The 20451-nt window shown below is 45.0% G+C and overlaps 2 protein-coding genes across 2 annotated transcripts; one reads left to right on the top strand and one right to left on the bottom strand.

Moving 5' to 3' along the window:
• The first annotated feature begins 4510 nt into the window (after positions 1-4510).
• Positions 4511-13793, top strand: EPB42 (erythrocyte membrane protein band 4.2). Its single transcript, XM_033074983.2, has 13 exons — positions 4511-4614; positions 6020-6205; positions 6819-7049; positions 7642-7760; positions 8455-8577; positions 8947-9118; positions 9370-9508; positions 9879-9982; positions 10278-10520; positions 11360-11677; positions 12116-12276; positions 12511-12644; positions 13541-13793. The coding sequence occupies exons 1-13, from the start codon at positions 4605-4607 to the stop codon at positions 13689-13691; spliced, it is 2091 nt and encodes a 696-aa protein (XP_032930874.1). The 5' UTR covers positions 4511-4604; the 3' UTR covers positions 13692-13793.
• A 477-nt stretch (positions 13794-14270) lies between these two features.
• Positions 14271-20164, bottom strand: CCNDBP1 (cyclin D1 binding protein 1). Its single transcript, XM_033074985.1, has 11 exons — positions 20038-20164; positions 19881-19940; positions 19146-19225; positions 18471-18552; positions 17922-18018; positions 17618-17691; positions 17257-17333; positions 16374-16627; positions 15999-16059; positions 14994-15040; positions 14271-14660 (listed from the first exon to the last, which is right to left on the bottom strand). The coding sequence occupies exons 1-11, from the start codon at positions 20102-20104 to the stop codon at positions 14552-14554; spliced, it is 1008 nt and encodes a 335-aa protein (XP_032930876.1). The 5' UTR covers positions 20105-20164; the 3' UTR covers positions 14271-14551.
• Between the last annotated feature and the right edge of the window lie 287 nt (positions 20165-20451).

Below are 20451 nucleotides of genomic sequence, written 5' to 3'. Positions count from 1 at the left end.
TAAAAAGGTACCACAGACTGCACTGTAAAGACAGTGTCACCTTTCTCATTCTCTAGCCTGTTTTATGGGCCTTCACACATACAATTACTAGTCTTTATATATCATTATATAATTTAACTTGAAGGAGAGGATCAAGTGTGATGGTTTGCAGCATTAGGGCCTGTAGCAATAATAGCAGCTGGATTTCCAAGGAGCATTATTTAAAATCACTGGTTTTATAAGCTTCATGGAATACAATTTAATTATCACAGAATAATAAAATGGTTTGAGTTGGAAGGAGTCTTAGAGCTCATCATATTTCAGCTGCCTGTCATGGTCAGGGACACCTTCCACCACCCCAGGTTGCTCAGAGCCCCATCCAACCTGGCCTTGGACACTTCTAGGGATGGAGCAGCCACAGCTTCTCTGGGCAACCTGTGCCAGAGCTTCACCACCCTCACAGGGAAGATTTTCTTCCTAATATCCAATCTAAACCTACCCTCCTCCAGCTTAAGGCCAGTCCCTTGTGTCCAATCTCTCTATACCCTTGTGAAAAGTCCCTCTCCAGCCTGCTTGAAAGCCCCTTTTAGGCACTGGAAGGGGCTATAAGGTGTCCCTGAAACTTTCTCTTCTCCAGGCTTATATCTACTAAATATGTTTTATTCAGTAATAGCCAAAGTGCTATCCAAGTAGCTGACATAATTAAATTATAGAATTAAATTTATAATTTAATCTTATTGCTAGAAGGAAAATACAGCAATAAGATATGACAGTGCTACAACAGAACTCTCTTCTTATGACTCGAAAAATGAGAAGCTACAAAAAGCAGAAAAGCAGAGAAGAAGGACATGAGAAAGACGTATGAAAATTCACAAGTAACAGTCACCCATCCTCATCCCACAAAGCTGCTTAAAGCAGATCATCATTCATGAGGGAGGCACTGTGCCACCCATATCTAAATCCTAATGTGTCCATTCACTTCTTGGGAAGTTAACAAGCCAACATAGCAAAGATCTGAATGTTCCTAAGAGACAACTGGACTTTTTCCTCCTGACAATCAGAACTGTCCAGCAAAGCAGGACCAGCTTCCCCCAGGAAGAATGTCCTGTGCACACAAACTGACCCTGAGACACAGATTAAACTGAGGACTCATTTAAATATTTCTTTGATTTAAAGCCAACAAAATCTTGAAAACATGTAAAGTCCTATATTTTATTACATCAATTACAATATTTTGCCACCCACACATATACTTAGAATGGATGTGGAAGCTTGGTAAAACTAGTCAGCCCAGAGAGACTGGAATGAAGGTTGAAAAGGACACACACACACACACACACACACACATATACACACAGGAATTCAGATTTCTCCAGGCAAAGAGAGGAGAATAGGTAGCTTTGTACCTATCAATTAAGTCTTGCAGGATCTTGGAGAGTCAGGGTATACAATCCTCCACTAGCTTCAGAAAAAGCCTTGAGGTAGTGATGGTATTTCAGAAAACCTCATTAAATCTTCCAAGAATGCAGACTGACATTACTTTTAACACACAGTACAGCCAAAACATTCAAATTCCTCCAGTATTCCTTCTTAAATACAATCCAGGCAATTATTTCAGGCAGTGTTTGTCACACGAGCTTGGAATGACCTCATCCTAATTAACTACCTGTAAAGGAAGCCTGCAGTTCAAAGGGAAACCAGCGCTGTGGAGCCTGTGCCAAGTTCCAAGCTTTGCAACACTCGCTGGGTTTTCACACTGTCAGCATTTTCACCTGCCCTCAGCAACCACACCCAGCTCAGTTTGAGTGTGAAAATGCAGATCTGGCCGGTGCCATGCAGGAGAAACACATTCTTCCTGCATGAGACATGACACAACTGTTCAATTACGCTAATGATTATTATAGAGAAAAACATGTAAGTGCCCGAGGAAGGATTTAAATTGCTTTTGTCAAACCTACAATCTTTACACAGCCCTTGGTCAGAAGTCAGTGGGAGTCAGTGGAATAAAATATGGCTAATTGTATTAATCAGTATTTTTCTTTATAAATATGCAGTTTAAATAAGAGCATGCCCAAAAGGCTGACCCAGCCAGCCTTCATTCCAGTCTGATCACTCCAGAAAAAATCTAATGAGCACTCACTGATATGACACATTGATGCCATGAATTGGTCTTGAAACACACTGAAATCAGCCTCCAGGGTGGTGAATGCTTCTCCCAATCATTCTAAGTTTCTTGATTCAGATTTTTTAAAAAAATCAACCAGAAATAGCCAAAGTTGCTGGTTTCAAATCTCACACTTCTGCTACCAAAGCCTCACTGCTTTACCTCTTGGTCTGCCACTCTCCTGTGCTGAATGTGGAGGGCACTGCCCACTGTAAAGGACAAAACCGAAGGCACAGTGCAAACATTTCTTGTTGCTCTAAAGCAAAAAGAAATTCCCCTCAAAATGAAAATTCCTATCTAATTCATGAGTATGCCTCACCAAAGCTAGAAATGTAGACACAAAAAAGGGTGTATATACTTTTTGATCACTACATTCAGAGACAGACACACTTATTAAAGATGCTCACAAAACAGTTTAAGCTTCTATTTTTAAAGGAAATAAAGTTTTTAATGGATTTATGTTTGGATCTGTAAAACAAGTATCTCTATACACTATAAGATAATAAAATAATATCCAGGCAGGATGGACACTTTCCAGGATTTTATGGATTACTTTTCCTCAAGATTTCTAGGAGCAGGTCAGGGATGTAGTGGATAGAGAAGTGACAAAACCAACTAAGTTTAACAAAGGCGAGTGCTGTACTCTGCTCCTGGGACAGGGCAGCCCTGGATGTAAGGACAGCCTGGGGACAGGGGGCTGTTCTCACCCGATGGAATGCCAGTACAAACACTCAAGTACTACATGCAGGAGTCTCTGTTGTATGTTAACCTTCTCCATGGGCTTTTTTAGCCCATTCCAGTGTCATGAAAGACACAAAGGGAAGATAAGTAGGGCTCTTTTCAGAGTTGAAGTGCATCCTAAGCAGGAAATCCTACTTGCAGTTGTCAATTTGACCAAGAGATGGTACTGTGTGTATACACAGTCATTACAAGGCAGTGATGATGGGATAAATACCTCCTTGCATCTAAACCACTCTGATTTAGAGGTTCACAACTCATACATATACTGCAAAGGTGCATTTAAGAGCATTGATCATGTAATGATCACAATCACTTGGTTTACAATTTGCTTAGACTGAAGAGCACAAATCAGCCATCACATACTGTGTTTAGCTCGTTATGTAAGAAACAAGTTCAAGAAAACACAAAAGTAACAGAATTGACATTGAAAAATATATGCTGACAATAAATACAGAATTATCTGGAAGATTTCCCCAATGTTCTTATACTTAATATTCCTAATTTCTGCAAATCTGGTGGCCTCCAGGCTTTGCAATAATAGTCAGAGCAGTCAAAGCTCACATAAAGCAGGAGCATGCCCTTGCCACAAAGAAGGGAATGATATCCTGGGGTGCCTGGTAAAGAATTGCCAGCAGGTCAAGGGAGGTGATTCCTGCCTTTCTGCAGCACTGCTGAGGCCACACCTGGAGTGCTGTGCCCAGAGCTGGGCTCATCACTGCAAGAGGTGAGCATCAGCTCTTGGGGACCCTGCTGGAGCAGGAGCTTGGACAAGATGACCTCTGAGGTCCCTGCCAACCTCAACCACTCTGCAATTATTCTATGAAAGTGAATCCATACAATTAAGGCTATCCTGTAAAAACCTAAAACTCAAGACAGTTTGTTTTTAGCTTAAATGCACATAAGCAAACAATTATGAAGTTTAATATATAAATACTAAGAAAACCACCAATCTCACTGGACTGTATTATGCAGTCAACTTCTCAAATTATTCTTGATTTGGTTGGAGATCATAGGTTTCTGCAAAACTATTGATGACTCACTCCATAGTGAAAGCTGTTAATTTCTGTTATTGTATTTCCTGTCCTTTGGCCAATTATTATCAATCCAGTGGCATTCCTTTTCTATTACAGCAACTTTAGGAATGTCCAATTTGCCAGTGCAATATTTTTAAATAATCTGCATTAAGCTACATAAATTTAGTTGTTTCTTCTAACATATTTTCTCATTTTTAAGTGGTGTCACTTTTCTGAATTAGGCACAAGAGCAGTGGATGTACTGACTATATTTTTTAACTTCTTGAAGGGTTTAGGATCTAAGTAGCTTGGGGTCAATGTTGGAGAGCAGCTCTCCAACACTTACATTGGTAGTGCACTCTGTGCATTGTTTAGAGCCATATTAAGATTTTCATTTCCTATTCTGGGGTCCTCAGTGCACAGCTCCTTGAAGAAATTGTCTGTGGCTGTCTCTAAATGCTTCACATCCCACTGTGGAACTTCACCTCATCTGTAGCCTGTCTTCAGTGTGGCCTGAGAGATAAAAGAGTCCCCAACATCTGCAGACCAGATAAGCTGGAAAGGTGGCAACACCACGTCCCACCCTGTACAAAGAGATCAAGCAAACAACTTTGCAAGAGGACAGTTTTTGAAACAGCTGGAGGAAGGAGCCACTGCCCACCAGAGCAAGCAGAAGCTGAATATTTTCATGGTACCCAGAACCAGCCATGGGTCAAGGTAAGTAAAAATCATTTTTGTTAGTTCCAAGCATTTGCCAGCTGTGTGTGAAAGAACAACTTCTTGCTCCAAGACTGTGTTCATGAGGCTTGTGGAACAGTTGAGATGGAAGTGCTCTAAAGGCTCAGGGAGCTCAGCTTGCATGGCAGACTGCACAAAAAGGCACAGCAATCAAAAGCTGATATTGATGTCTGAGAAGAGTCTGAGAAGCAGCTAAGGCAGACAGGTGAGAGTTTGGAAGCAAAGGTAAGTGAATGAGGGGGGGAGGGTGAGAGGAATTAAGGAAACAGCTGTAAAAGAGAGATGAAAGTGTTTGAGCCCCTGGAGCAGGGAAACATCCAGGTTCCAAGAAACCTTAGAGAACATGACAGTTAGATCCATGAAAAGTCATATGATGGAGAGGGAGCCAGACTCCACACCACTCACTATTCTACAAGACAGACAGAACAGATATCTTCAGCAGAGAAGAAAACAGATGAGGTCAGAGTTGGCTCCATAAGGTCTGAACTGGTGCAGGGCTTTGAACTGGGACAGCCACGATGGCCATTTGAAAGCAGGACCAGAATCATTCACTGAAAACATCAATGGAAAAAAATTTATATGGGGAAAGGAGGTACAAAGCACACAATCCAGTAAGAGTCCCCAACAAACACAGAAGGGACAACCACAATGGAGAAGATATCAATGCAGAGGACAAGACAGGTCAAGACATTAGGAGAGAGCAGACCAGTGAAGACTGCAAAGAGAACAGTTATGGCTTTAGCACAGGACCAATCAATTTAGACAGCAGAGAAATGCTCTATGGATTTTAATTTTTTTAGCTGCAACAGAGGGAGAAGCATGGGTCAGCAAGGGGAGGTAGGTGACAGCATGTGTCACATAAGGGGCAGGAGTTACAACCCACAGGCCCAAGAACCTTAGTGATGAGCAACAGCCAAACAGATAAATAAGATCAGGGTGACTCCAAGGCTGAGATAAAACAGGGAGTAACTGGGTGCCTGAAATTGTGGCAAATTTTTTCTGTCTTCTGGACAGAGGCATGCATGATATGTACAATGCCTGTGCAGGAGATAGAAGGAGAAGGATCTTTTCTGTCTCCTGCATCTCTGGGTATGGCATTGCCAACTAATGTGGTACAAAGTAGGAAAACTGATGTTTGATCCAGCTGTGCAGGTATACGTCCAATACACCAATGATTTCAGGTATAAGCAAAGGCAGCTCAACAGTCACTCAACACCAGCACAGCCAAGTTCAGAGTGAAGGATAAAAAGTCACATAGGCAGAGGGAGAATGTCTGAGTGGAGAAACACCTAATCAGCTGTTTGTGTGTCCCAGAATGTGGATCATGGCCTGACTGCAGGCAGCTCACTGCCCCAAATTCATTCTGTATCTTCTCACACTACAGGTCTGAGCATCCAAAAATGTGACTTCATGATCCCAGAGAACAACAAAAATCACCACACGGAAGAAATCAGCACTGGAAGGCTCATAGTGAGGAGGGGACAGCCATTCACCATCACTGTCAGCTTCTCAGCTCCAGTACACAACTACCTGCAGCAGATGAAGAAGACCTTCCTCATTGTACAGACAGGTAGTGCCATTACAAACCCACCAGAGCTCTGCTCCTCCACACACCTGAAGAACAGAGCTGGGAGCAAAAGCCATCTCCAGGGCTGGCCAGGGGTGCCCAGGGTCACAACCAGATCCATTCCAGAAGAGAAACCATAGCACAATAACCAGTACAGGTTCACTATTCTGTGATTTCAAAATACTCATGAGATCTCTTCTGGTTTTTGGGGTTAAGAATGTTCAAAACTAGCTGACCTGTCACAGATCTTTCTGTTAAAAGTATTTTCTAGTGAGACCCCTGAGAAGGGCAGCAGCCTCAGCCCCAGCTTGTTTTACCATATTTTGAGCACTGGGCTGTGACTTTTGTTACAAGACACTAAATTCCAGGAACAGCAGGTCTGCACCATTCTGGCCATTCCTGGTTTCTACAGATCTATGAAAGCACACATCACTTCATGCATGGAGGCTTGAGTGCAATACTGACCTCAGCAATGTTCAGTAGGCATTAAGCTGCTAAAGGATCATGACCTTCTGACAAGGAGAGCTCCAGACATAGACAAGGTCCCTGCGGTCTGCACAGGGGAGGAATAAACACAATGTTTGGAATAAACACAACCAGATTTCTTTGTCTGCAGGACCACATTCTTCCAGAGCAGATGAAATCCAGATTGAATTTCCCATCTCCAGCCTGGGAGACCAGAAGCAGTGGAGTGCAGCAGTGGAGGAACAGGACCCAAACTCCTGGACCCTGTGTTTGACCACCCCTGCCAATGCCTCCATTGGCCAGTACACCCTGCTTTTACGTGCCTCCAGATCCACTCAATTCCTGGGCAACTTCACCCTCCTCTTTAATCCCTGGTGCCGAGGTAGGTGGTCAGAAACAGAAAGGCAGGCTGGGATCAGTCACTTCACAGAAACAACTTTGGAGCTGTGGCACTGCCTGCACGGAGGGAGGCTGGGGCTGGCTCACCCAGCGCTCCTTCCACCCCTGCCCTGCTCCTCACAGCACCTCAGGAGAGGGGTAGGGGCTCATAAAACCCAGAGTTTCCAGCCTTAGCACTTCTGTCTCTTCCCTGGAGTAGTCTGCTGCAAGAGCCCTGTCCTTCTGTTAAGGGAAAAAAGTTTGATTGTTTCTTATAATAGAGATTTTAGGATGAGTCAAGATTGTAATTGGTCTGGTGAAGGCCACTGTATCTTTCTTAGTATTAGAATTTATCAGCCAGGAGAGTAGAAGAGCCAGTGAGAGCAACAGCCTGGGTCCAGAGGAACTTTTTGGACAAGGAAACAGAGATGACAATGAAATTCTTCTTGCCTGTCTGATTCACAATCTGCAGCATTTTTCAGAGCAGAATGCCAGGGACTGCCAAAGCACAGTGGAATCTGCTGATGCATGAGAGATGCAAGTGCATCTAAGATCAGGAATGCTTTCTTCCTGATGCTTCTTCTCCTCTAATCTAGATGATGTGGTGTTCTTGCCTAATGAGGCACAGCGGCAGGAGTACATCTTAAACCAAGATGGCATCATCTACCAGGGGGCTGAAAATGCAATCCTAGCCCAACCCTGGGACTTCAGTCAGGTAAGCAAGAGGTCCAATATGTCTGTGCTCTCTTCCAAACACCAGCAGAGGAAAGGTGCATATATCTGGTGTGTACAGGATGCTCAGATGAAAGAGTTCTATCCATCTCCATGTTCTCTGCACCCACTACCTCCTGTGCAGGTGAACAGGGACCTGTGTATGAAGTCTATAACCCAGTACATGTAATTTTAGCTTCCTTCCCAGGCCATACTCTTAAAGGAATGCATTAATCTGTATCTGAGCTTTGTGTGCTTTCCTTTTATCAACAGGTATAAAAGCATTTAGCAGAGCTCAATAATACTGTCTCTATATAACAGGTAAAGTGAGGACAAGAAGATTTTTTCTGTTTGTCCAAGGCCATCTGACACAGCCAGCAATTAGAATGGGATTCTATTTCACTTTAGTGCCAGCAGATCATAAAAGTACCTCTGTGCCAACCTAGAGATTGCTCCAGAAAAGCACTGATTTCCCTGAATCAGGGGACATTATCATGCTGATGCATTTCCCACCTTCAATAAAGTTGAAGATCTGTTCTCAGTTCCCCCTGCTAATCTCTGCCAGGAGCCCTCCTTCCACTTACCTGAAACTATCAGCAGAAAGGGAGAAACAATCTGCACAGTGACAAACCTTTGTAGGGACTCTAGAGAACAAAAGCTCATGGAGAACTTCCTGAAATGATGTGTTCTTGTTTCAGTTTGAGGAGGATATGGTTGACATCTGCTTCATACTGCTGGCTCAAGGGGAGCGCTCGCAAAGAGAAACTGATCCTGCCCAGCGCAAAAACCCCGTCCATGTCTGCAGAGCAGTTGCTGCCATGGTAAGGAGGGCAGAGAGCAGCTCTGACCTGAGCAGGGGGCACCTTCTCAACCCCAGGTGAAGCCAAACCACTGACCAAAGAGGAAGCCTGTTCCAAGCAACACCTCCTGCCCACCTCCAGCCTGCCCTGATACTCCCTCAGCAGACAAGTAGTGCTGCAGGAGGTTCTTAGCTGTGAGAGTGCACTTACTGAATAAATCTCACAGGAGACTTCTGCACCTGTTCTGCTCAGCCATGACCTTCAGGCTTTGCACAAAAACAGTCCTCTTGGTTTTGTCTGCTTTGGGAGTAGCTTCCACAAACAGGATCAGGTGGACCTACCAAAGAGAGGCAATTCTTTAACACATCTTTCTCTCCTCCTTCTCTGCAGCTGAACTGCAACGAGCTTAGAATCCTGACAGAATATGAGCCTGGGCAACACAATGGAACACCCCCTTCCAAGTGGCTGGGAAGCAGCCCCATCCTCCAGCAGTGGATTGCAACAAAATTCCAGCCAGTCCGCTATGGGAGCTGCTGGGTGTTTGCTGCAGTCCTGTGTTCAGGTACAGAGCTGCTAAACCTTTAATCTTTAGGTGAGAGGCAGATCTTTGGTGTCCTCAACACTTAGCATCACTGCCTTCCAGATAAGAGTATCAGCACATCCATTCACTAAATGCACCTATGGCATCTTATTTCCTGAGGGAGCAATGCCTCTTGCAGAATCCAAACAGCAGACCTAGCACCAGAAGAGGCTCTACATCTATCAGCAGAGAGCAGGATGCACAAGTGACTCACAGCTCTCTCCTTTGCACAGTTCTGAGGTGCCTGGGAATTCCTACCAGGGTGGTCACTGGCTTTACGTGGGCTCACAACACCAAGAGCAGCCTGAGTGTGGATGAGTATTATGATGAAGATGGGACACTGCTTACACAGGACGATAGTGCTTGTCTCTGGTAAGAACGTGTGGCAGGGCCCAAGCAAGAATTTGAAACAGTACTTGGGTGTGGGAAATGAAACACAGGGGAAAGGAAAGAGGTAAAACAGCTGCAAGGAGGTGATAGGAGACAGCTCAGCTGAGATCCTGTCTACAAGACCTGTTCTTGATAAACTGCTGCAACCCAAACTCAAGGGTGCCCACAAAGGAAGAATGATAGCCCAGTCCAGCTGAAGAAACTCGACTTGTTTCTCCACACAGAGCTCTGCTCTTCTCAATATGAACTGAACTCTCTCAAGGGAGCATTAACTGGCTGTGGTTTGGCAAAAGCTCCACTGTACCTCAGGGCTCAGTCCCTTGATACAAGCTCATGCTGTTGCCTCTTGCAGGACCTTCCATGTCTGGAATGAATGCTGGATGGCTCGGACAGACTTGCCACCACAGTACAGTGGGTGGCAGGCACTGGATGCCACCTGCCAGGAAAAAAGCGAAGGTAAGATATCAGAGAAGGGCTTGAGCAAGAGCAGGGGGGGAGTGAAGCAGAGGGCAAATAAACCTGTTCAGTATTTCTCCTTTGCCATCTTCCAGTGGAAGGATGCAAAAGGACAGGAACTCATCCAGTTGACTACTCATATGTTTGGTTTGTGCAGCTCATGTAGCTCTAAGAGCTCTATCACTGCTCCCTAATGGCCTCCTAAACTAGATGCTTCACCAGGATAGGTCTAAACTAGGAATGGGTTTAGTTGGGAAAGCATCTGTATCTTAACTGGACCACATTTTCTCTCCAGGTCTATCCTTCTGTGGGCCAGCCCCTGTTCATGCCATCAAGGAAGGGGACACCCAAGTTGATTATGATGTCTGCTACTTCTTTGCTGCCATCAATGCCAAGTGTCATGTCTGGATACACAAGGCAGATGACACCCTCAAGCAAGCTTTTGGTGGCACAAAATACACTGGTAACAACATCAGCACCAAGGGTGTTGGCAGTGAACGCTGTGAGGACATCACACAAAACTACAAATATCCTGAAGGTATGGGGCAGGCATGGGGCTGAGCACATTCCCTGTCACTATTACAAGTGAGGAGTAAAAGACTAGAGCAGAGCCAAACCAGAGCACCAGCGTCATCCACTTCTCACTACTCTCCTTCTTCAGTGGCACTAGAACACCTAATTCTCCCTGTCTGGAGAGCCAAAGCAGAGATCATCACCTAAACTTCATCCTGCTTAATGGCATTAATGTCTCTGCAAGACCAGGTGTTTGTTCACCAAGCACTTTCATGTCTGGAATACCTTTTCTGATTTCTGCTATCTCTACGCTCTGTACATCCACCTCCCATTACCTCTGCAATATAAATATGGATAGATGTATTTCAGACTCCAGCTTTCTGAAAAGGACTGTTGTGCTCTCAGATACTGCCTAATCTCTATCTCAACAAGTAGCTCCCCCTTCAGAACCTGAGTGCTGTTTTCCTAGCCCAACAATACCACCCCATCTTTACCTATGGCTTGCTGTCTCCATGGTTGCAGGAGACAAGAGCAACTTCTCCACACATGAGAACACAGAATTGTGCCTTAGCTACAGCAACAAAAAACAGCTACCTCCTCTACTCAGAGATGCTAGCACCAAGGTGTTTTAAAAACTATGGTTCAACTATTCCCAAGTAGAATCCGTCAGGCACATCCAGTGAACGTCCTGACAGCTGAACCTGTCAAACTGATCCAGTCAGAAACACAAAAGGGTATCTCTCAATGCTCTTAGAAATGGTTATCTACAGTACTGCCAGAAGAAATCAGTGCCATTTTTCTGCTGCTTCTCACTAGTAAACAGGAAAGTGTACCAAAGTATGCACTTCTTTTTTCTTGTGACAGGTTCTCTCCAGGAAAAAAAGGTACTTGACAAAGCCTACAGAAATATGAAGGAACTTGAGACAACTAGCATCAGCAGTACACAGTTTATTTTCACTCCTACTGCTGTGGAAGAGCCAGTCAACATTTTCATCCAACTCCAGTCAAGTAGTTCTTTGCAACTGGGACAAGATATTACACTTTCCATTGAAGTGTTTAACCATAGTGGTAGAGAAAAGACTACTCATCTGGTACTTGGGATCCAGGCTCTGCACTATAATGGTGTGCCCATTGCCCAACTTTGGAAGGAAGAGTTTCACTTTAACCTCCAAAGTGATTCAGGTAAGGACTCTCCTGGGTTCAGGGCCAGAAAATTCCTTTAGAGCTCTCATTTCAGAAAAATCATCCTAGCCCTGGGTTTACAAAAGATTGGCTGAATAACTGATTCTAGGTGATTTCCCAGAGAGATTGTGGAGTCTCCCTAATTGGAGATATTCCAGAACTGACTGGAACGTATGTGCCCTGGGATGACCCTGCTTGGGCAGAGAGGTTAGACCAGATGATCCACTATTGTCCATTCCAACCTCACCCATTCTGTGAAATAAAGAGACTTGGGCAACATCACCTTAGAGATTTTCAATCTTCAAATCCACTTGGGGTTACTTAAGCATTTAAATGCTGCAGTTTTTAGTACAATGTTTGGCACTGAACACTTCTAGGTGTCATGCAGGAAAAGACAAGACTGCACTCATCACCTGTTATTTCACCACTCTGTTCCAGTCAATAACCTGCAGGTCTCTGTGCCTTACACATGGTTTGTAAGAGAACTGGGAGAGTACCACCTGCTCAGGCTGACTGCTGTGCTGAGAGACGAGGACTCCTCCTACATGTACCTGGCACAGGAAGAAATCAGCATTTGTGATTGCCCTCTCACCATTGAGGTAAGATTGGGCTATCATTCTGCCACTGCAGTAGGGAGAAAACAGCTTTCATAGCCTCAAGCACAAAAACAATTCTGCTGGGTTCCCTGAGAAACCAGAGCAGAAGAAATTAAGCTGGACTTTGCCTCTTTTGGCAAATAGCAGCTCAGGCACCAAAAAATTACACATCTCCCTTCAATCACAGACGAAAAGATATTCTCCTCTCAGTTTGTGCTCATTTTCTTCTTTCAACAGTTCCCAGAAAACACAGTCCAGTATCAGCCAAGCACAGCAAGGATCAGTCTCCAGAACCCCCTCATGGAACCCCTGGAGCAATGTGTGATAACAGTCACAGGGCAAGGGCTCATTCACAGACAAAGGAACTACAGGTAAGTGCAACCTGACTGATCCAAGAACAGCAAATGGAAAAAGAGACACAACACAAGCAAGAGAAGCCCTTGCACAGGAAAGGCTATCCCCAAAAACAACCAGGCAACAACATGGCAGGAAGATATCACTACAGCATAAAAGCCCCAGGCAGCCCATCCTTTATTTACAGATAATGTAGATGATTTTCACACTGAAAAGGAGAAAAGCCAGCTAAGAGAACTTTCAACAGATGTTTAATACATAAGTTGAAGCCAATATGGCATCTGTGAAAGTTTCAACATCAAAGGCATAGACAGAAAAAAGAAAACCTCCTGCCAAGAAAAAGGATAACCAGAGAAATGCCACAAAGACTTAGTCACAAACAAACATTAAATAAGACAACGTAAGAGGTCAATGAAATGAGCTATGAAATTTAGAAATTATTTGCTGTTAAGAAATCAATTACTTTTTAGTGAGCAATTTGAACACCCTTAAGTGGATTAAAACTGTAGTTTATGATATCTTTCCATCCATTACTCACTGTAAACAATAAAGACAGTGGTGTCTTCCCCTTCTCTACTGAAGAACAGGGCAAATGTGACTTAGCCAAGAGTGACCAAGGGACATGCTCCCCTTCACATGACACACACCCCACATTTGCCTCAAGAAGCTGCATTAGGATAAAGTCCCCTTACATGTCTCCAGTGAGAGTTTCAACTCTCCTGACTCCCTCCCAAACTAATTAGATGACAATTTCACTGTGGTAGTTGAAGTAACTGCCAGCTTTCTTCTATTTCTTTTTTTTCTTTCCCTCTTTTTGGCACCACATTCCTGTTTAGTAAATGCACATCCTACACCCAGGAGACTAAAAACACAAAGAGGGGTGATTCCTGTATAATCCCTTCTCTCATTTCAGGCTGGGCTCTGTGCAAGCTAAAAGCACTCAAGAGCTGGAATTCCTCTTCACCCCCACCCGAGCAGGGCCCAGAAGACTCACTGCACGTCTCACCTGCCTCCAGCTCCAGAACCTGAAGAGCTACAGAACAATCAACATTGCAGCTGCCTGAGGCCCAACTCAGAACAGGTCCTGCTGTCCTGCTTACAAAAGAGTGGCCTGACCATAGACAAGCATAGATGTTAACAGTTTAATAAAAGTTATATTCAAATCACGTCTGATTTTGATTATTTGCACAAACTCAACTCTCTCCCATCTGCCACTATGTCCCTTCTCCAGTTTTAGAAGCTGAACCTCACTGTGACAAAGATGGGCTGAATATTCAAGCAGATGCTGCAGTTCTCACACCTGTGCTGAGCCCACCAGTGCTTAGACTTTTGCCCAGCCTGTGACAAAGTAAAGGGTATCCAGGAACTTTAAAGTGATGATAGATGTACCCTGTCTCTAGGGATATAGGGGGATATCTCCCCCTATAGATTCCCTGACATTGGTAAGGTAGCAAACAGTATTTTCTGCTGCTTTCTGAGAAAATAAAAAAAAAGAAAGCTCATTCACTTCTCTCTACAGTTAGACAGGAAATGGCAGCAGTGCAGCCCATTTTCTAATTATTCACTGGGCTGCTTGCAAAAGAAGCAAGAGTCTTTAATTCTGTATATATCCTTTGCCCTCTGAAGACAGATAAAGCAACTGATCCAAATCTAGCAATATTTTATTTTTCTCTGAACCCCAGTAGTTGAAATATCTGAAGAATGGGGCACATTAAGATGCAGCACCACATCGTCCCAAGAATCCAAGCAAAACGACACCTTCTGCAATGGCAAAGGGCAACTTCCTGGAAAAGTTCTTCCAAGTAGCAGTGAAGTTCTCCCCTACATTGTTCTCCTCATTTTCCAAGCAGCTGAAGAACAGCAAAGTTCACTGGAAATGCAGATGCCAGAGCCAGTGGCAGCAACATAAGAAGGCACAGAAGAGTTAAAGTTGACCCTGTGTGAAGTTCTTGACTTTGTTCATGTTGTGATCTACTGCACCAGTTAGAAACTGCACCCAGCCTTCCTCTGATGGTGGACATACATGGCTTGTCCTGCAAAAGTGAATGAAATTTATTAGGGAAGCCTCCTGGGTGTGCTAAACCTACACATCCAAGCAACACGGGGATACTGTGAAGCTCTGAATAACCACAGCAGTAAAGCAGGGCTGCTCTAGCCCCAGAGGGCTTTGAGCAAGGAAGAACCCACACTTGTGTCTGTAATCCCAAACCCAAACCCACTATCATCCCTAGCATCCTTTTCTTACTCCCACCCTTTGTGATTAGATAACATCATCATAGTTCACATAGTCATCTTTGACATGAGGCAGAAGATATCAACCTTCATAGCAGGGAACACACACTTTTAAAACTGTAGCTCATACTCACTTTGCAATCTCTAAGACTTTCTTTAATACTGAGGCCAACTTAGCAGCCTAGGAAGAAACAAAAGGGAAATAAGGTGAGTCAAATGTGATGCAAAGTACGGTCTAAACAGTACTGGAAAATAAGGAGGACTATATGAATGCACAAGAGCCAAGAATTAATAAAACTGCCATGGATTCTGATGCATAATGAAGTTATCCATCACTGCCATGCTGGAAGTGTCTCCCAACCTACTCCTGGCTGTGACAGGTAAAAAAAACTGACTGTTTTTTAAAGCATACATTAAAATGCTTTTTTTAAAAAAAGGTAAGCTATTACAAATTAGTAATTGATATTAAAGTACAAAGTTACAAGTGACTGATTTTAATGCAATTTGATATTAAGCAATTCTTTTTTATTCCAAAAAATTCAAGCCACTGGCCAAAGGCATGAAACCAGGATTAAGAATAAAACAATCCCAGATATGAGGAGATTTGTACTTAGTTTATGGTGCTAGGGATGTTTCAAAGTTCAGTCAGGTTGCCAGAGTGTGGCCCAGTCAAGTTTTGAGTGTTGGCAAAGATGTAGACTCCACTGCTTCTCCAAGCAGCTTGCTTCAGTGCTTAAATACACGCACTATGACAGTTTTTCATTTCATAGATAACTTTATTTGGGCAAGACTGCACTACTCAAGGAAGAAAGTACATCTGCAGTACATAGGCAGCCTTAGACATCACTTTCCTGAGGTTCTACCACTGGAAATCCCTATGGATTATAGTTCAGAGCTAAGGTTTCAAGTGGCCATGCTCTTCCCTGAAGAGGTACACGTGAAGAATGTGTTTCCACCTGAAGGAAGTGTGCAAGAACAAAGGGCATTCTTCATCCCTAAAAAATGATTACTGAGGCAGTCACTAACACCCATCTCTCCCTGAAGTCACATAACCCCTCCAATCTGATTTCTTCCCATTGCCTACAGCCAGGCCACTGTTCCACGTGCAGATATCAGGTGTCAGTACTGCAGATACTCACATTAAGTCTCACAGCCAATGGGTTCACAGGTGGGTACATGCTCAGTGCCAGCTCATCAACACTAGAACAGAAAAGACGGGAACAAAGAAGAAATGTTCTGATAGCACAACTCACAGATCCTGGTGAAAGCCTGCACCCATCCTGAATGCAGGATGTCAGTTGTACCTATAGGATGCTTCCCACTGCCTTCTCAGTCACCTGTGTGTCCCTCTCACCATGGAGTGAGATGTGGTCACAGCTCCATCCCTTATGTTCCTCTCCTGACCTACAAATCTCTCAACAGCTTAACAGCCTTCCCACTTCCTCACTCAAGACCTCAGAGAAAGACCAGGACTGCTCTAGAGGGAAAAGCAGTATGGGGAGAACCCTGCTTACCTTGGGCTGATCTCGTTAGCAATGTCTGCCAGGTCATCCAGCTGTGCAATCTGCTCAGGAGAGTCAGCTTTGCCATGGGCCTTCACTGCAGCCAAGACCTTCTTCAGGCAAGCTTTAGAAGCTTTCATTAATCCCATGCAGGAGCTGAGCAGCTGCCGGTCAGCCTCTGACCAATACGTGTCTCTGTTGCCCCGAAAGCCCAGCTCTTCATCTTCCATGATGTCCCCATAGGGATCCTGCCCTTCCACCAGTGCCTGAGAACACAGAGGCACTGAAAACCCAGAGCCTAACATCAATTCCAGCAGTACCCAGGAGGAAAGGGAAAGCATAATCTAAACATCACAGAAATAATTAATGGAGAAACCTCAGTTGGTTGATCCTAAAATGACTGGATTAAGAAAAACTAATCCACCACTCTAACAGTGCAAACAGCAAGAACCTAGTGAATTCTTATAGGATCCTGAATTGCCTCCCCCATCCCCAATTCAGGACATGGCTTTATGGAAATCTTATACAAAGCAAACTAGACTTGAGAATAAAAATTCATTAAACTTCATGGATAAAATAATAATCTATGTCATGTTGGAACAAATTTATATTAAAGCCTGTTTGTAAAATAATTCCTGTGTTCCATCACTGAGCCAACACAGAGGGTGGTTGGGCACTGGCACAGGCTCCCCAGAGAACTGGTCACAGCCCCAAACCTGCCAGAGTTCAAGGAGCATTTGGACAACTCTCAGGCACATGGTGGGATTGTTGGGGTTCTCCTGTGCAGGGCCAGGAGCTGGACTCAATGATCCTTGTGTATCCCCTCCAGTTCAGAATATTCTGAGTCTAGGAATGCACCACTGCAGATTCCTCTAAGGCTTAGGGGCTTCCTTACATTTTCCATCTCCTCCACAGCATCCTTGACCACACCCAGATTTGCAGCCAGAGCTGACACAACTGCTGCCTGGTTATCTGCAAAAACAAAAGGATAAAAACTGTGGCACCCCACTGTTTCCAATCAGTTTGCAACAACCTTCATCTAGGCTTGCAATCACTGTAGGATGAAACTTCCTGCAGAGCTCAGAGCTGCACTGTTGTCAGGCAAAATAATCTGACCCAGTTTCCAAGCTCATACATTTCAAAAACCAGTCAAGTTTTTGAGTCATTCTCCATTCAGCCTCCATTGTACCAGCTGGAATGCCCTTGCAAAAGCTATTGATATTCCAAGACAACACGTCCTAGTTTACAACACTCACCTCGTGGCAGGTTAGACACTTGCTCACAGGCCTCCCACACACCTCCAGTTGATATTAGCTGCTCCTGAGATAAGCTGAAACAAAACAAAATCCTCAAGGTTAGAATCAATAACAGCACTGTGCTAGACTGCAGTTTAATTTTCTGCACCAAAGACGATGCACACCAGAAAATGTCACTAGCTTGTCACTAGTATGCCATGTCTGTGTGAAGCCCTTGTTGCCTCCTAACAAGTATGCTTCTTTTTCTTGCTTTTTCCCCCAGAAAGTATCACAATATCATAGAATCGTGATTGAAAATTACAACCTCTCCACTGGAGCATTGAGAATTGTGTCTGTGAGCTGGATCATCCCTTCCACTACTTCAGTGGTAGCATCTCGAACCATCTTCCGAAGAGTAGTACCTGGTTGAGTTGAGAAAAAGCAAGAAAGCCAGCACAAAGTCAGCACTGACAGAAAACAAGTGCTGAAGATGAACACATAGATTGCTTGTTTGTGTAGATACACTGTATAAATGAAGTTACAAGTATTTTGAAGAAAGCAAAATGCTTTCCAGTTCCAAAAGAAGTTTGGACAAGGACTTCAATGCTTCATAAATTTGAATGCTCAGTCAACTATACAATTTCCTGCATTATCACCGTCCCACAGACAGAAAACTTCAGCAGCAGACAGACAAGTACTTCACTCATAAACACATTCAAAGTCCACAGAATAGCTGATAACGGGATACCATACTAATGAAAACTTGCTGGTACCAGACCTCATTAGGCTCTGAAACACTGGGTTTCTCTATATAGTGATGGTGAAAGAACCACCATGCTATACAGTGGTGACTGCCTTGCAGTCATTATATCACCTTGGCCCTTGGGTAGCCAGTAGTACACTGTGGCAACTGCAAGGACGGCATTTTGGACATCCTCACTCAGCTTCCGGCAATCCTGAAAATGGAGAGGCAAAAGGATCACCTGTGAATAACACACAGCTGCACCACATTTAGAAATCCTCACAAAGGTTTTCAGACTGCTCTGAGAAAAGGGAAGAATAGCAATGACAGTCTGCTTGAGAAACAAATACAGCATGAAACGAAGGCACCGTAAGCAAGCTGTATGCGTCTTTGCCTGCTTCAGGATTTAGTAAAAAACATTCCCTGGTGTGGCAGTCATGCATCAGAGAGGAAAAAGTAATTTAGATCATTATTCTGAACTGTAGATCTTTTTCTTCTTTCCTCCAAATACCCGTATGATAAACTTCTCTCAACTGATAGCAAAAAAATTGCATATCTTTGTTAAACCTAAGGTCTGTATTCTCCAATATTCTGTCTCTATCAGAAACTAGCTGTAGCTGTTAAAGAGTGTAAGAATATTTCTATTTAGTATGTCTCCCTATCTTACAGAAATTAAGTTCTCTGGGCAGTTTTTTGATTATGTTAATACACTCTACAGTATATAGCCCATTCAGACAAATGAACCAAGAAAAACTTGAAGCTTGCATATACATTTCAATTTCATAGTCTGTCGAGGCTTTCTCTCACCTCTGCAGAAGGTAGTGGAGGCCTTGAGAATGCCAGACTCAGCTTTGTAGCCTCCTGTGATGTTACTTGGAATGTCTGACCTAAAAAAATTCAACGGAGCAAAAGAAGAGAAAGCAACTCAGATAAAAGATAGAAGAACACAGCAGTTTGATGAGCAGCAGCTCTGATCATACTGCTTGCTTACCATTACACCCAAGCCATACAACATAAACTAAACCCCACTACAAATTCCCTGGTGTATTTGTGCCATACATGTTGCTTGTGTCCTGTGCCTGCTTTTCCTCACTTGGCTGGTAGTGATAGCCAGAATCCCAGTCTGCATCCATTCATGACCTGTTCACCAGGATGTGCCAGGAGGCTCTAACAGAGACCTTTTTAAATCTTGTATGAACAGTTCAATATCAGCCTTTGCTTTGCCACACCTTGGGCTGTTTGGTGAGCAGAGTTAGGGTTGTCAGGCACTGGAATAGGTTGGCCTAGGGGGTGGTGGAGGAGACTGGATCTGGCATTTATGTGGTTTAGGGTTTACAGAGGCAGCGCTGGGTTAACGGTTGGACTTGATGATCTTAAAGATCTCCCTCTCCCAACCTTGGCGATTCCGTGACTCCACGAGCGGAGAGCACCCCGCAGCTGGAGAGCCGCCGGGGAGAGCAGCCCTGCCCCGGACTGGCCCCGCGGGCACCCGCCCCGGCCCCTCCCGAATCCCGGCCCGGCCCGGCCGCTCCCTGCCCGTACCTAGCGCGTCCCAGAAGCGCGGCAGCTCGAACGGCTCTCGGCCCTCGCCCGGCTCTCCCTCTGCAACGGCACAGACAGAGCTCAGCCCGCGGGGAGCCGGCCCGGCTCGGCCCGACCCCCGCCCGGCCCTGGCCCCGGCCTCGGTCCCGGCCCGCACCTCGCAGCCGCGCCAGCACCGCCCGCAGCGCCCCGCGCACGTCCCGCAGCGGCTCCCGCGCCTCCATCGCTGCGGGGCGGCCCCGGAGCGCCCCGCGCGTCACGTCCGCTCCGGGAGCGGCTGGAACGGCCCCGGCCTGCCCCTCCCCGCCCCGCAGAGACAGCCCTGCAGAGACAGCCCCGCCCTATAGAGACAGAGCAGTCCCTCAGACAGCACAGTCCCGCCCCGCAGAGACAGTCCCGTCCCACAGAGACAGCCCTGCAGAGACAGCCCCGCCCTATACAGAGCACTCCCACAGAGACAGCACAGTCCCGTCCCACAGAGACAGCCCCGCAGAGACAGCCCCGTCCCACCCCGCAGAGACAGCACAGTCCCACAGGGACAGCCCCACCCCACAGGGGCAGCACAGTCCCA

The sequence above is a fragment of the Catharus ustulatus genome, chromosome 17 (genome assembly GCF_009819885.2).
Source record: "Catharus ustulatus isolate bCatUst1 chromosome 17, bCatUst1.pri.v2, whole genome shotgun sequence".
NCBI classification, from domain to species: domain Eukaryota; kingdom Metazoa; phylum Chordata; class Aves; order Passeriformes; family Turdidae; genus Catharus; species Catharus ustulatus.
The sequence above is the reverse complement of the archived record's forward strand: the minus strand, read 5'-3'. Positions and strand labels throughout refer to the sequence as shown.

Excerpts from the sequence above, each read along its gene's own strand:
- EPB42 (XM_033074983.2), top strand. Across the intron at positions 9,119-9,369 it reads TGCTGCAGTCCTGTGTTCAG|TTCTGAGGTGCCTGGGAATT; the intron begins GTACAGAGCTGC and ends TCCTTTGCACAG. Across the intron at positions 12,645-13,540 it reads CACAGACAAAGGAACTACAG|GCTGGGCTCTGTGCAAGCTA; the intron begins GTAAGTGCAACC and ends CTCTCATTTCAG.
- CCNDBP1 (XM_033074985.1), bottom strand. The coding sequence starts at position 20,104 with ATGGAGGCGCGGGAGCCGCTGCGGGACGTGCGCGGGGCGCTGCGGGCG. Across the intron at positions 17,692-17,921 it reads CTCAATGCTCCAGTGGAGAG|CTTATCTCAGGAGCAGCTAA; the intron begins GTTGTAATTTTC and ends GTTTTGTTTCAG. Across the intron at positions 16,060-16,373 it reads GCTAACGAGATCAGCCCAAG|TGTTGATGAGCTGGCACTGA; the intron begins GTAAGCAGGGTT and ends TTTCTGTTCTAG.